This window comes from Phyllobates terribilis, unplaced genomic scaffold, assembly GCF_046119375.1.
Source record: "Phyllobates terribilis strain yellow unplaced genomic scaffold, ASM4611937v1 Scaffold_2__4_contigs__length_985480577, whole genome shotgun sequence".
Lineage (NCBI taxonomy): Eukaryota > Metazoa > Chordata > Amphibia > Anura > Dendrobatidae > Phyllobates > Phyllobates terribilis.
The window spans coordinates 862374884-862391624 of NW_027362762.1; the positions used below are offsets into that span (position 1 = coordinate 862374884).

The 16741-nt window shown below is 44.2% G+C and overlaps 1 protein-coding gene across 6 annotated transcripts in view; it reads left to right on the forward strand.

The window, feature by feature from the left end:
- SPECC1 (sperm antigen with calponin homology and coiled-coil domains 1) overlaps positions 1-16741 on the forward strand; it is a 519798-nt gene that overhangs the window by 374850 nt on the left and 128207 nt on the right. For all 6 annotated transcript variants that reach the window (XM_073667990.1, XM_073667989.1, XM_073667993.1 and 3 more), the window contains 2 exons: positions 496-596; positions 13054-13120. In XM_073667990.1, the coding sequence (XP_073524091.1) occupies positions 496-596; positions 13054-13120 (168 nt within the window). The remainder of the gene's footprint in view (positions 1-495; positions 597-13053; positions 13121-16741) is intronic.

Consider the following 16741-nt stretch of genomic DNA (forward strand, 5'->3'; position numbering starts at 1 on the left):
AGAAAAATCTTTAAATGAGAAGGTGTGTCCAAACGTTTGATCTGTACTGTACACACAGCATATCATCTCTGCAGGAAGAAAACACGGATGTGCATTGGATGAAAGGAGAGAGTTCAGATATGTGCACACGTCAAGTATTTGATGCAGAAATTTCTGCATCTCTTGGCAAGAAAAATGCAGCGTCAAATACGCTTGTTTTTCCCACCATTTTTTAATGCATTTTTGGTGTAGATTTTTCCCCACTCATTAGTATAAGTGAAATCTGCATTGAAAACCCTTAAAGAATTGACATGCTGCAGATTTACATCTGCACGAAATCTGCAAGTCACAAATAAGCAACGTGTGCATGAGGCTTCAGGACTCTAATTTCTTCTGGTCTGCATTTAATTTTATGTGTCCTGGTTATTGTACGTTAAATTTATGTAACCATGTCCCATTCTTATGGCAAAAAAGTCATAGAGTTGGTATGTGACATATAATCTATTTCTCTAACAGGTGGTGGGGGTCCAAATATTCCAGTTCACTCTGTCCCCCGAAGTCCCCTGAGTGGGATTCCTGTAAGGACTGCCCCGGCAGCAGCGGTATCGCCCATGCAGGTAGATATAATTCCATTTTTACTTTACTAGAAAACTATGAGAATATACTTCACAGGGTAAAAAGTGATTCGTTTATTGGCAGACCCTAACCCTCTCCATTTCTTAACACAGGATTCTATTTCGGGGCTTCCTATCCTTAGCATCGCTGTGTAAACAGCTTCTCCTATGTCCATGATTCCCAAGATTGTCATTGATCCACAAGACTGTGTCCTAGACGATATCTTTTGTATCTAATGCATACACAGAAGTGACAACTGTCTAGAAGAGGTCATGTCGACAAGTCATGTGAATACTCCCATTTTGGGAACCATGGAGAAGTGTTGGACACAGTGTCCGCTTTCTACATACTGACACTATGAGTAGCAGAGGACTCTGAACACGGGTGTTGAAGGGAAAAATTAGAGGCTTAGAGTCTGCAAGGACAGGACAGACCAATTTTGGCTATCTTCGCGTCATTATCCAAATCTAGCTAACCACTTTTAAGACAGAGTGAATTGGGAGGATTCCAGGGTTGCCAACCATCTAGAAATTTCAGGTCAGTCCAAAGAAATAGGACACTTTTTGCCCTGTCTGTAAAAAAAAAAAAATCTTCCATGAATTTTTATAAAGCTGAAGAAATGTATGCAGATTATTTTGACTGTACTTATCTTGCAGTTTATTGTGAATGCAGATGTCAGAATTTTGGGCTGTAGACATGTATTGCTTATAATCATAATGAGTTATTACGGTTTTACAGTGTGTCTGTAAAAAATATTGTCTGTCTGTGACTTTTTAATAAGCTGTTCAGAAAAAAAAATTAACCTCAAGAAGGCAATCCTGGCCGATTCTTAGTATGGAGCCATACAGCACTTCTAGACTTGCTATGAAGATCTTACTTCAACACCCTGATCTCCTCACAATTCAACAACCCAAAAAACCTCTTTGAAACCTTTCACTCCCTCCTCTGTCCTAAAGTGCAGGACCCTATCACAGACATTTGTGCTGGTGATTCGGCCTCCTACTTTACAGAGAAAATAATAATAGGTGGACGTTTCGCACACAATGGTGCTTCAGAGGGTCCAAACATCTTTGGACCCATTGAAGCACCATTGTGTGCGAAACGGACCTCGCACCTGCATTCTCCTGCATCCAGTTTTTAATGATTTTGCAATAAAATACATTTTTATGGGACAGAGAGTGCCGCCTTTCCACTCTTCGTAGTTTTACTATGAAGATCTCCATATGTATTGAGATATTCTCCCTTAGAAGCAATAATTTTAGTGGCGAATACCTCCATCCGTAGATCACCTGATACAGCATGTCACAAGTAGAAAATTGTTAAAATAAGATTTTACTATTGGATATTCAACCATTGTTGCTATATAAGGAATCTACATTTCATAAACACATATCCAAGAGTTTTCATCCATTAAAATATCATATGTCTTATTATTGTTCTCTGATATAATTATTCAATTTTTCCCATTTTGATACTTTACTGCATTTGGAAGACTTGCCACATACAAATGTGCTCGCCTTTGGCTCCACTCACCCAAAAAAGTGTCTGTGTACTGGAAGCTGCATCATTCTAGAACAATAGAAGTCATAAATCACAGTGTGAAGTTTGGGTTAGTACGAAGTAGAACGTGATTATTCCAGTAAAACATCCATTCTTCCCACACGCTAATCGGCCAGAAATATTCATTTATTTTCCATTGTATTATAATTAGTTTTATATTTTCAACATATTACGCAATTTTATAGAAAATATTCGCAAGCTGTCCCTGCCCCAGTGAAGATTGTGATCTAATTTCCCTAGCATTTACATAAAATTGTCACTATTGTCCTTGTATGATGGTGACGTGTTGGGGACAAATGTGCAAACACTTATAATTATCAAGAATATGTAACCAATACCCTTACTGACGGCCAAACAAAATCAACAGACAGGTTTCATGTGACTTATAGTACCCATTTTGTGCATTTTTTGGGCCAGTCTTTTACTTGTGAAACGTGTTTAGGTGTAGGAATAGGTGGTAGGGGTGAAAGGCGAGATTTGGTTTTGAACTCTGAAGAGTTTTGGAGCCGCAAGAAATGAGAAGATAACACTGGGCCAAACTGAAAAACTCAGACTTTACTATCTCAGAGGCTCAAATGCTTGGTGGATACATATAACATATTCAGTCTGTGGATGGCTTTGCAGGTTTTGTGTTTGCAGCAAATTTTTTTACAGCAAAAACCAGAGTGTTGGCAGAAAAACGCAAATTACTGAAATTTTTGTTGCATTTTTTCATGCGTTTTCGATGGGTTTTTACTTGTGTTTTTCATCAATTCATTTCAATAGATGAACAATGCTGAAGAATTAAATTCTTCGAAGGTTCAACTCTGCAAGGAAAAGATAAGCAGCTAGTGCATAAGCTTTTAGAAATTTCATTCACTTTGCTGGTACTGTAAAACGCTGCAGAAAAATACACGTGTCAATAAGCCCTTAGTCTTTACAACAAGGGTCTAAGGGGTAATGTTTTTCCATGTGGGGACTTGACATGCCAGGGTAAAGAGACTTATAGGCCATGCAATACTCTGAAGAGGCAATTTACATAGTCTTTACAACAGGGACATTGGATCAGCACCGTTTCTGTGGGTCTCTGAATCTCTCCTGGTAGACTGCAGAATTTTGTCCACTTGTGATTTGTTCAGCTTGTAATGGTGAGATAGCAACATAACCCTCCGCTCTAAAATAGACTGTGGATTTTATGATCCTCTGTCTGGTGCACAGCTAAGTTCATGGTTTCCATCCCTGGTCTGTTACAACACCAGTTTGATTGACTTTTCTTAGGACCCTCGGTCTGCTCCAGCTCTCTGGCTCATGATGCTCATCACTCGCCTCTCCTGGCTGCAGTTGTCAATAGGTCTTACGTCACACTTGCCAGTGGCACCAGCATCCACAAACAATACCTCATCTCCATGTGCTGACAGTGTGTCTCATCTCTCGTCACAGCATCTTTTACATCCTGTGCATATGGCATGGAGATCTGAGATGGGAATACCACATAAAAAAGGCCATAACACTGGCTCGTGTGAAACAAACACATTCACGTTGGCTTCTTGAAGCACACTCTACATCTGCTTAAAATCTGGCCTTTTGTTTTGCTGCGCCTTACTCTACCACTAGATTATTGGCTTCCTTACAAGCCCCATAATATAACAATTGCTAAATATATTATTCAATAAACTACAACAGAATATTATCTAAACCCATGAAGATGACAACAACTTCTGGACAGACATCTGTCTGAGATGATTTAGTGAATCCTGCTTTGAGCAGGGGGTTGGACCAGATGACCCAGGAGGTCCCCTCCAACTCTACCATTCTATGATTCTATGATTCTATGCAGTATAACCCTGAGCTCCACTAAGACCACCAGTACACTGTCTACCACCTGCCTTAAAGTGATTAAAGGGAACCTGTCACCATTTGTCTCATATAACCTACGGCCACCACCTTTCAGCCCCATGTGACAGCATTCTATAATGCTTCACATATGACTCCAATTCATCCTGCAATACAAAAAAAAGACCTTTTATTATACTCGCCTACGGGGCGGTCCGGTCCGATGGGTGTCACTCGTCCTGGTCCAGTGCCTCTTCTCTTCTTGCAATGTCGTCCTCCTTGCTTCGTATGGATGACTTATCCTACAACATCCATACAGTGTTACCCTTTGCTCTTCTGTGCAGGCGTACTTCTTTCTGCCCTGCCGAGAGCAGAGCAAAGTACTGCAGTGCGCCGGCGCTCTTTTGACCTTTCCTGGCACATGCACACTGCAACCAGATTCAAAATTTACATTTTAGGAGCAATTTTGAAAATGAAGGAAGTTCAGTAATCTAATTGATTGCTATGGTAAACTCCCCCAATTTTGATTGAAGTACTTGCCAACATTTAATAGCGTGACCTCTTAGTATTCTGTAATTGAAGAAGATGGATATTTCCATTTTTGCGCATTTCTGAAATCTTATAGATTTTGCTGGTACTGTAAAATGCTGCTTTTAATTTGCATAAAATAGCAGCAAAAAAACTGCAAAAATTCTGCATGTGAACATAGGCTAACTATTGTTTCAGGAGAGCTCCGAGCAGAATATCAGTGTTGGCCTTTAGCTCCTCCCTCCTCCTCCATAGAATAAGCTCCACCTGCCGCCTCCTATCTCAGTAATGGGAAAGTCTGTCTTCACTGAATACAGATTTTACATATTTTATCCATGGAATGAAAATGACTGATCAAACCAAGAGGAGAAAGAAGAAAATTTATCTCATAAAAGCAAAGCAAAGTTGCTTAATTTCATGAGTAGTATTGATTTATGAAATGCAAATTAAAACAATCACGCTATAAAAATTTAAAGGATGCTTAATGGGAACCTGACAGCTGATATATGCTGCCCAAACCAATCTCTGCTAGTAACGGACAGGTCTCTCCCTATACTGTCACGCAAGGTGAGGGAGATACTAAGTGCACAACGACGAGAAGAGGGGAAGGGAGCCCAACAACTAGGGAAAGGGGGAGTGAAGACCCCTAGGCAGATCTAATATCACCCTGCCTACCTTATTGTCCCTATATAGGTTCCACACCTATCGCAGAGCAGGAGCCTAATCCCTGAAAGTCTCCAAAGGGCTTACCCTAGATAGGGACGGGACAGGGTGAGCACTAGTCAGGCCCTACTACAAACTAAAGACAACAAGGTAAACAAACAAAGGGGATACACTTAGCTTGAGCAGACACCAGAGAGATAACGCCAACTGTCCTCCAAGGCCACCAGAAAAGAAACTAGCCAACTGCTAGTGCTCCAGCCTGCACAGAGGTACATAGAACTATCACCGGCACGTCTCTGGAGAAACTGAGCGTTTTTAACTACCAAGCAAGTGTGTGTCAATCAGCAGCAGAAGGTGGAGGTCTCTGCTGGATCCTAAAGAAAGAAGGATATAACTATTCTACAGAGGTGAGAGGGTCAAGAAGGTCTGCAATGCCAAGTGCAGTGACCTTCTACAGCCAGATCCAGAGCGACTGTCTGTCACACCTGACACACCCGTGACATATACAGACATGCAGGGAGAAATCTCCAGGGCAGCGGGCGGGGACAAGCTGGGGACCGGCCTTATTGACTAGTCTCTCGTGTGACTCCGTCCCTGACGGCTTTTAAACTATGAATCCAATGTCTGATACATGCTGCCCGTAGTTTGTTCAGCATGTGTTATCTGGCAGTTACCTTTAATAAATTTACAGAACACAGCAGCGGGAAAGTTGTACTTTTTATTTTTCTATTTATTTTGTATGAAAGGGTTAAAATAGGAAAAGGGATAAATTTGATGATTTTGAACAGTCACAATGACAGAACTAAAAGGAAAGGGAACCAATGATTTTCACAGCTATCAGATAATAAATCCTCTCTGCTCATTAAGAAGAGACATAATGGAATTAGATTCTGGTGGGGAGACAGGCATTGATTGTGTCTCACCAAGTGAATAAAAAGGGATGATGTCATGTTTTGGATGCTTTGTGACAAATTCCTGCTTTGTTGGAAAGCTTCAATGGAGTATGGGGGACGATCTGGGGTGTTTTTAAGATGTTTTGTACATCTTAGGAAAACATTAGCTGAAAAAGATTACAATTAATGAATTGTGTGACGCCTCTTTTTTTTCTGCACATTTAACGCCAGTAATATTTCAGATTTGACCCATGGATATAACAAATTTTGTTTACTATTTCAATGATTATTCTCATGTTTTCATACAGTGGGTACGGAAAGTATTCAGACCACTTTAAATTTTTCACTCTGTTTCATTGCAGCCATTTGGTAAATTCTAAAAAGTTAATTTTTTTCTCATTAAAGTAAACTCTGCACCCCATCTTGACTGAAAAAAACAGTAGAAATTTTTGCAAATGTATTAAAAAAGAAAACCTGAAATATCACATGGTCATAAGTATTCAGACCTTTTGCTCAGTATTGAGTAGAAACCCCCTTTTGAGCTAGTACAGCCATGAGTCTTCTTGGGAATGATGCAACAAGTTTTTCACACCTGGATTTGGGGATCCTTTGCCATTCTTCCTTGCAGATCCTCTCCAGTTCCGTCAAGTTGGGTGGTGAACGTTGGTGGACAGCCATTTTCAGGTCTCTCCAGAGATGCTCAATTGGGTTTAGGTCAGGGCTCTGGCTGGGCATTGTTCCCATGATTATGTATGTTGCCCTTGTAACAAAGTCACTGGTAAAGTGCTGGAGGGGAGATATGTTTCCCTGAGGCTGTTAGCCTCCGTGAACTAAAGCCATTAAGTTTCCTCCAGCATGTTATTTGTTGAGAGAGGTTAAGTCCGTTTGTAAAAGGGAGTGTTTTTTGTGAATGCCCATTGTGAAGGGTGGAAGGTCATTATCTCCACCTCAGGGTGTGGTCTGAGGGAGTTTAAATACTCGGCCAGCTGAGACATTCAGAGTCCAATTTCTGAAGAAGTAAGCTCCAGAAGGGAACTTGTGTCAGTTCAGTAACTCCACAATGGTTCACAATCAGCCTGCAGATCCATGCCACTAAAAGGACTGTGTTCTTTGTGTGACTGCTTTTTTGCTTTGTTTACCTGTTTTGCCCAGAAGGCTGTGTTTATTTCACGGACTAAATGTTGGTTTATGCCACATTACAATAAACTAACCAAAGATTTAAAGAGACAACGTACCTGTGTCTACCTCTGTGTGCAGCTGAGTGAGCGATCTACCACATCATATATATCCATTTGAACTCTTTATGTAGCTTTTGATAAAACTCTAGACAAAGTTTTGTGTATTTGTTTTATCATGTAGTACTGCATGTACGTTTATTACATTTTGGAAACTGTCTTCTCAAGCAGAAGTGTCTTCAACTTCCATTTGCATGTGTAGAGGCTCCTCCTCCAGGTCAGAAGACAGAAAAGAGCAGGATAGAGCGTCGGTTTTAATGTTCTTGTCTGCCGGGCAGTAATGGAGATTGAAGTAGAATCGACCAAAGAACAAAGACCATCTTGCCTGACGCGGGTTTAGTCTTTGGGCGGTCTGCAAATAAGCGAGGTTTTTATGGTCAGTGTAGATGACCACCGGGTGCAGAGCCCCCTCAAGCAAGTAGCGCCACTCCTCCAGCGCTAATTTGATGGCCAGCAGTTCTCAATCTCCTATGGAGTAATTGTGCTCGGACGGAGAGAAGAGTTTGGAAAAGAAGCCGCAGGTCACCATTTGTCCGGACGAAGATTTCTGGGTAAGCTCCGCTCCGGCTCACGAGGAAGAGGCATCAACCTCCACTAAGAACTGTTTGTTGCAATCCGGACGGTGTAGCCCAGGAGCGGAGGAGAAGGCTTATTTAAGAGAGATAAAGGCATTCTCTGCCTCGGAAGACCACTCCTTGGGATTTGCTCCCTTACGGGTAAGAGCAGAGATGGGAGCTGTCCGGGAGGAGAAATGAGGAATGAAGAGGCGGTAATAGTTAGCGAATCCCAGAAACCACTAAATAGCCTTCAACCCCTCTGGTCGGGGCCACTTCAAGACGGCAGACACCTTCTCGGGATCCATCCACAGCTCGGTATCAGAGATACCCCAAAAATGGTATAGAGATCTGCTCAAAGAGGCATTTCTCGTACTTGGCATACAGGCGATTCCTCCAGAGCCTCAGCAGGACCTGACGAACATCCCTCCGGTGAGAGGGCAGATCAGGGGAGAACACCAAGATATCGTCCAGGTACACCACCACGCAGGAATACAGAAGATCTTGAAAGATATAGTTTACTAACTCCTGGAAGACGGCTGGAGCATTACAGAGACCGAAGGGCATCACGCGGTACTCGTAGTGACCATCCCGAGTGTTGAATGCCGTCTTCCACTCGTCTCCTTGGCGAATCCGGACCAGATTGTACGCCCCACGCAGGTCGATCTTAGTGAAAATCCTTGCTCCTTTTAAGCGATCAAACAGCTCCAAGATGAGATGTAGGGGGTACTTATTCTTGATGGTAATCTGGTTTAGACCCCTATAGTCGATAAAAGGGCGAAGAGAGTCATCTTTCTTTTTGACAAAGAAGAATCCTGCTCCAGCCGGAGAGGTGGATTTTTGGATAAATCCCCTAGAAAGATTTTCTTCAATGTATTCAGACATGGCATGGGTTTCGGCCAGCGACAAGGGGTAGATTCGCCCGCTAGGAGGTGAAGCACCAGGTATTAGCTCGATGGGGCAATCATACGGCCTATGGGGTGGTAGTGTCTCTGCCTCCTTTTTATCAAAGACGTCCGCGTAGGACCAGTAGGGTGCTGGCAGGCCAGGTAGGTTAGCCGGAGTAGACGGGGGTCGAGCAGGACGAACTAGAACCAGACAGGTTTTATGGCATTCCTGACCCCAACGGAGCACCTCACCCGAGCTCCAATTCAGGACGGCCTCATGTCTCTGTAATCAAGGCAGGCGAAGCAAGAGGGGATGAGAGAGACCGGACAGTACGTAAAAGGATATCTTTTCCGAGTGCAGCATTCCCACCTGAAGAGTTACCGGCTCAGTGACCAACAAGATGGTTTCAGGGAGAAGCTTTCCATCCATAGAGGAAACCGCTAAAGAATCCGCCAGACGTATGGTAGGAATCTGAAAACGCTCCACAACGGCCTGTTGGATGAGATTCCCAGCGGCTTCGGAATCCAGGGGCAGTCTCGAAGAAGCGGGTCTCACCACTGGTAATGGAAACGGACAGAGTCAAGGGCGGAGAGGAAGAACTCTTGCCTAGGACGACCTCTCCGAGCGGTCCTAGACACTGGAGTTTCCCAGTCTCACCAGGCAAGAGCGGATCTGATGCTCTGTATTGCCACAATAGAAGCAACTCCCCTCAGCACAACGGGTCTCCTGGCGAGACTTGACCATCTTTACTTGGTCAATTTGCATAGGCTCAGGAGAAGACACCCGGGGGAGTGCAGGTTGCGAGACTGGACTTTGGAAGACGGGAGCAAGGCGCAGAGGTTTCCTCTCACTGGTCATCTCCTTAGCGCGTTCCAGAAAACTGATGTCAATCCAGGTAGCTAATGACACCAGGTCGTCCTGGGAGGAAGGTATATCACGACCGGCTAGCTCATCCTTGATCCGTCTGGAAAGTCCCTCCCAAAAGGTGGACACCAGGCCTCATTGTTCCAGGCAAGTTCAGATGCGAGGGTTTGGAAATGCACGGCATACTGGCCCACAGAGAGACTCCCTTGGCGGAGTCGGAGAAGTGAGGAGGCAGTCGAAGATTTTCGTCCGGGCTCATCGAGCACCTTCCGGAAAGCCTGGAGATCGGACACCAGAGGATCCCCTCTCTCCCACAGAGGGTTAAGCCATGCCAACGCCTCTCCGGTGAGTTGAGACATGATGAATGCCACCTTGGCCTGGTTGGAGGTGAACTGGTGTGCCAGGAGTTCAAAGTTCAGCGAGCACTGATTTATGAAGCCCCTACATAGGCCGGGTCACCACCATAACGTGGAGGAGCAGATAGCCGGGGTCCAAAGCCGGATGCCAGAGCGCCACTGGGTTGAGGTGCCGCCGGAGCAGGCGCTGCTCGGTTAGAGGCGGACACAGTCCGGGTGGACAGCACGTCCAGGCGGGAGTTGACTGTTAGCAGGTAGGACAGGATAGTATCCTGTTGGGCTCTCTGGCAAGAGACCTCTTGGTACAGGTCTGAGAGCGAAGGAGCCTGGGAGCCACCGGGTTCCATGGCCTGTGCAAACTGTTACTGGTCCGGGTGGTAGAACCTCTGTGCTGGGATGCAAGGAGGGACGAGAAGGGCGTAACTAAGCACCTACTCGGACTGACCCTGGCCACACGGCGGCTTAGTCGACTCCGTGAACCAAGGAGGGACCGGGCAGGGGAACCAGGTGCCACTCTGGGACCGACCTTGTGTGACAGCAGGCGACTCCCATGGGTCAGGTGGTTGAGGCTCACGGGTACAGCGGCAGGTAGCTTGACGGGTGATCCAGGTAGGCAAGCAGGTGGATACGGCTGGTAGCCAGACAGGTGATCTGGGTAGACAAGCAGGCGGACACAGCAGGTAGCCTGATAGGTGATCCGGGTAGGCAAGCTGGCGGGCACGGCAGGTAGACAGGCTGGTGGGCACGGCAGATACAGACTGGCGGGCACGGCTGATAGACAGGCTGGTGGGCACAGCTGATAGACACGCAGGCGGGCATGGCTGACAGAAAGACTGGCGGGCACTGGAACCTGAGGGCTGAGGAGAGTGTTAGCACACAAACAACAACCTTGCACAGGAACGCGCCCTAAGCACAGTGCCTGGGAAGCTGCGCGCGGTGCATGCAACAGCAACAGGGGGGCTGGAGGAAGCCGGACTAGGACCGCGGCAGTGAGGGGAGCGGCTTCTCTGCCCGGCAGGAGGCAGAGACGTCGGCGCTACAATCATTTACATGCCCAAGTGCATTTACCAATCATTTCTCATGAAACTCATTAATAACATCATTGATGGCAGACAAGGCGTGTAAGTGCGGAGATTTCTGCACATGGTGCTCATTCACGATACTGAATAAATAAAGATGTTTTGAAAATTTTGTTGCCATGTTTTCATTACTTGCATATTATTAACATTTCTATCCATCCTGTGATTTCCAAAACTCTGACTTTTCTTTCTTGGTGTTACAATTTCAATATTGAGGAGTGTAGGTTATTTTTTTTTCTGTGTTATCAAAAAATATACACTGCTCAAAAAAATAAAGGGAATACTTAAACAACAGAATATAACTCCAAGTACATCAAACGTCTGTGAAATCAAACTGTCCACTTAGGAACCAACACTGATTGACAATCCGTTTCACATGCTGTTATGCAAATGGAATAGACGATAGATGGAAATTATTGGCAATTATCAAGACACCCTCAATAAAGGAGTGGTTCTGCAGGTGGGGACCACAGACCACATCTCAGTACCAATGCTTTCTGGCTGATGTTTTGGTCACTTTTGAATGTTGGCTGTGCTTTCACACTCGTGGTAGCATGAGATGGACTCTACAACCCACAGCAGTTGCTCTGGTAGTGCAGCTCATCCAGGATGGCACATCAATGCGAGCTGTGGCAAGAAGGTTTGCTGTGTCTGTCAGCATAGTGTCCAGAGCCCGGAGGCGCTACCAGGAGACAGGCCAGTACACCAGGAGATGTGGAGGGGGCTGTAGGAGGGCAACAACCCAGCAGCAGGACCGCTACCTCCACCTTTGTGCACAGGAGGAACAGGAGGAGCACTGCCAGAGCCCTGCAAAATGACCTCCAGCAGGCCACAAATATGCATGTGTCTGCACAAATGGTTAGAAACCGACTCCATGAGGGTGGTATGAGGGCCCGACGTCCACACATGGGGGTTGTGCTCACAGCCCAACACCATGCAGGACGCTTGACATTTGCCACAGAACACCAGGATTGGCAAAGTCACCACCGGCGCCCTGTGCTCTTCACAGATGAAAGCAGGTTCACACTGAGCACAGGTGACAGATGTCACAGAGTCTGGAGACGCCGTGGAGTGCGAACTGCTGCCTGCAACATCCTTCAGCATGACCGGTTTGGCAGTGGGTCAGTAATGGTGTGGGGTGGCATTTCTTTGGAGGGTCGCACAGCCCTCCATGTGCTCGCCAGAGGTAGCCTGACTGCCATTAGGTACCCGAGATGAGATCCTCAGACCCCTTGTGAGACCATATGCTGGTGCGATTGGCCCTGGGTTCCTTCTAATGCAGGACAATGCCAGACCTCATGTGGCTGGAGTGTGTCAGCAGTTCCTGCAAGATGAAGGCATTGAAGCTATGGACTGGCCCACCCGTTCCCCAGACCTGAATCTGATTGAGCACATCTGGGACATTATGTCTTGTTCCATCCACCAATATTACGTTGCACCACAGACTGTCCAGGAGTTGGCGGATGCTTTAGTCCAGGTCTGGGAGGAGATCCCACAGGAGACCATCCGCAACCTCATCAGGAGCATGCCCAGGCGTTGTAGGGAGGTCATACAGGCACGTGGAGGCCACACACAATACTGAGCCTCATTTCGACTTGTTTTAAGGACATTACATCAAAGTTGGATCAGCCTGTGGTGTGTTTTTCCACTTTAATTTTGGGGGTGACTCCAAATCCAGGCCTCCATTGGTTAATAAATTTGATTTCCATTGATGATTTTTGTGTGATTTTGTGGTCAGCACATTCAACTTTGTACAGAACAAAGTATTCAATGAGAATATTTCATTCATTCAGATCTAGGATGTGTTATTTCAGTGTTCCCTTTATTTTTTTGTGCAGTGTATAAATGATGCTGTAAGCATAGGAAATGAAAGATGTAAATAATCATGTTATATATAGATGAGCTCTGCTTCGGGGTGTTTAGCGTTGCCATTCTTTCAGAGACTCACGTGTATTATATTTCTAGGAATTGCATTTACGTGACTTGTTTTCCTATGTGTTAGTAATATACCTTTCCTTCTATGGCAGAGGCTCTCGGCTTCCAGCATTGCCAAGCTTTCGAGCAAGGACACAGAGAAGCAATTAGATTTTTCAGGTAATGTGCAGCCAATAAATGAGACTGTTTAGTAATCATAGGAGCGAGCACTCCACGGTTTACAATGACTTGAACGGTGTCCAAATGGTCCTTCTTTTTCTGGAGCTGTTGAGATGTGCGTGCCGTGGACACGGTCCAGATTCTATTTTTAAATCTGGCTCAATAAGAGAATCTGAAACTATTTGTGAAGTCCGGATGTGACTATTTTCAGATAGCATTAGGAATTATTGTCCATAGGCTGCTGTGCATTGTTGTAGGATACCATAGCTATATATTTTACCCGGTTTCCTCTCATGTATTTTGCTTCATCTTAAATCATTTTCCATGTCAGAAAATCTTCTGAAAGCAACTACTATGGAGTAAAGGAACATCACTCAGTTGTACGTGTGCTTACCCATGTATGTAACAGAACTGAGAATTACTAGACAAACCTTTTACTTCCCATTTGAAAAGGTATACTAATACTGATGCTTTTATAATGTAATGTCCTGATACAATTTGGTCCCGGAGAGCACTGCTCATCTATCATCTATATATGCATTTCCTTGCATCTGTACTTTAGTGCAACATTGTATATTAATTTGTTCCCAACCAAACTCATTTAAGAGGTTGTCTGGCCTTAGGCTACATGTCTGCAGTCACTTTTTTATGCACGTGATGTGAGGATTCTCCGGTGCCGACACCGTGAGTGGGCGGTTATGTGACCACATGTATGCAATTTGCTTCCTTACGGGCACATTCCGACTAGACTTATCTGGCTTTGCTCAATACATTTGCATTGATTGAGGCCACATCCATCTAATTGGCTTGTGACCGCATGTATCCAGATAACATACTTGCGGTCACGTGCCTGCCTTCTCCCGGTGTCAGCATTGGAAAATTCTCACAGCGCGCAGTATGTGAGGATTCACAAGCCTGTAGTCACATAAAGTGACTGCAGACTTGTAGCCCGCAGTTAGAGCCCCGCTGCCAGGAGGAAATGAATATTATTTCCCCGGCTGTGTTCGGATTTCAGTCATAGGGGTGGTGCCGGCACAGTTTGAGTCACTGCTCTGTGCATAGAGAGCGGCAGCTATAACAGCACCCCGGCACTGACTGACAGCAGGATCAGCATTAGCGCCGGCTGTCAGCCACCCAGAGCAGTGGCTGGAACTGGGCAGGCGCCGCCCCTGTGACTGAAAGCTGCCAGGGGGGGAGAAATATAGTTCATTTCTTCCCAGCAGCGAAGCTTTTAGTGCGGACACCGGGAAGGTTCAGAACACTATTAACATGCAAATTAAACCCATATCTGCAGGCTAATAGTGTTTTTTTCACATGTCAATTTCCCTTTAAGGCCCAGAAAGCTTAACTATGCATAAGCTGTTAGTTATTAGATGTTATAAACTATTATATCTGCTCACATATTGGGACATGTTTACTGTATCATTACAGAAAATCTGTCTTTGTTACCCATGGCAACCAATCAGAGCGTAGCTTTCATTTTACATCAACTGTTTAAAAATTAAAGCTGAGCTGTGATTGGTTACAATGTGCAACTAAGGCAGTTTTTCTTGAAATAGTAACTACACTTTTTTTATTGAATGATTGTCCAGATTTTACGAAGTTAGGAATTGTTATTATTTTGCTGTCCCAAGTAATACACTGCAGTGTTGTTTCAATACCTCCTCCTTTCCACTGCTGCTTATTAAGAATCCTATACCATATTCACACAATCTGCTTACAGGTATTCCATTGTCTTAGGGGTGGGGAGCACAGCGGCTCTGACAGGAAAAATCCCATTCATGGAGTTTCTTAATATAGAGTATAAATCTTGCTGAGCAGCAGTTGAAAGTGGCTTCCAAAGGAGCATGAACTGGTCATTGAAACAGTACTACGGCATAGTGCTTGGGAGAAAAGGAAGCAATTAAGGTTATGAATTAAAGTATATTATGAAAAAAATTAATAACGTTGCAATGCCTGGAGGATATTATGTATAAAAATGTATGTATGTGTATATACACCACACTGTGAATGAGTGCTGTAAGAAATCCAAGGAAGCAATGGTATAATTTATATTTGTTTCCATTAATCACCTCCTAAAAAAATAATAAAGGCACTTAAAATATTAGATTCTTTCACATGCTGTTGATTTCTACTCTATCTAATGTGCTGTCACCCTCTTCACTACCAGCATGAAATTAATTTGATTTACACAGTATATTGGTTACATTTAAGGGTCTGCTGGGCGATGAGTATTTTCCTTATAAATGTCATCCGATAATATGTGTCCAGCATTTACTGCCAACTGTAGGACATAATAGTAGGCACCGCTGGAGTCCCAATAATGTTTGGCCCAGAATACAAGGGCTGCTTTGTACACTTCCCATTTTAGACAACACTGATGTAATACACTGAACAGAGGCTGCAGTGTTCACACATAACTAAGGGATTGGAAAACTGCTGGGAACTTAGGGAAAGTCACCCTGAATCTAGTTCAAAGTGGTTTGGTTTCTGCTGTAGAATCCGAGCTGTGTGTCCTGCTTGCTCTACTCTAAATCTCAACACCGACGCTACTTTTACTAGATAGTGAGGCAAGTTTAAAGGGGTATTACAGTTGTACTATGTAAAGATCAGGGGTGTACATAGAAATCATGGGGCCCCATAGCATAAGTTCTAATTGCCCCCTCCCCCCCAAAAAAAAAAAAAATAATTGTCAGTGGAGTCACAGAAAAGCATTTCTCACAACTTTTGCAACCTTTACAAATTAATTTTCCTCCTACTGGAGCCCTAGGTTACACTTTGTTTGCACCCATTAAGTATAAATAACATTTTCCACATGTCTACTTTATATCAGCAACATTTTTGAAACATACTTTGTTTGTTAGGGAGCTCTAAGGGTTAAAAGTTTATCAGCAATTTCTCATTTTTCCAACAAAATTTACAAAAAATTTTTTTAGGGACCACATCACATTTGAAGTGGCCTATGTGACACCATTTTAAAAACTGAACCCCTAATACTGCTCAAAACCACATTAAAAAAAGTTTTTTAATCCTTCAGGTGCTTCACAGGAATTAAAGCCATGTGGAAGAAAAAAATGGAAATTTGTGCAATTTCTCTTGAATACGCCGATACCCCCATATGTGGTAGAAAACTACTGTTTGGGCTCACGGCATGGCTCCGAAGGGCAGGAGGACCATTTGACTTTTGGAGCGCAAAATTGGCTGTAATAATTTGTGGATGCCATGTCACATTTGCAGGGCCTTTGATGTGCCTAAACAATGGACCCCCCCAACAAGTGAGCTCGTTTTGGAAACTACACCTCTCAAGAAATTTATTTAGAGGTTTGGTAGCACCTTGAACCCACAGGTGCGTCACGGAATTTTGAGCCGTTAAAATGAAAAAAATAAATTTTCCATCAAAAATGTTGCTTCAGCCCAAAATTTTTCATTTTCACAAGGGTAACAGAAGAAAATGGACCATACGATTTGTTGTTCAGTTTCTCCTGAGTATATTGATACCCTATGTATGGTGGAAGACTAATATTTGGGCACATGGCAGGGCTTGGAAGGGAAGGAACGCCTACTGAATTCTGGAGATCAATTTTGGCTGGAATAGATTGCGGATGCCATGTCATATTTGAA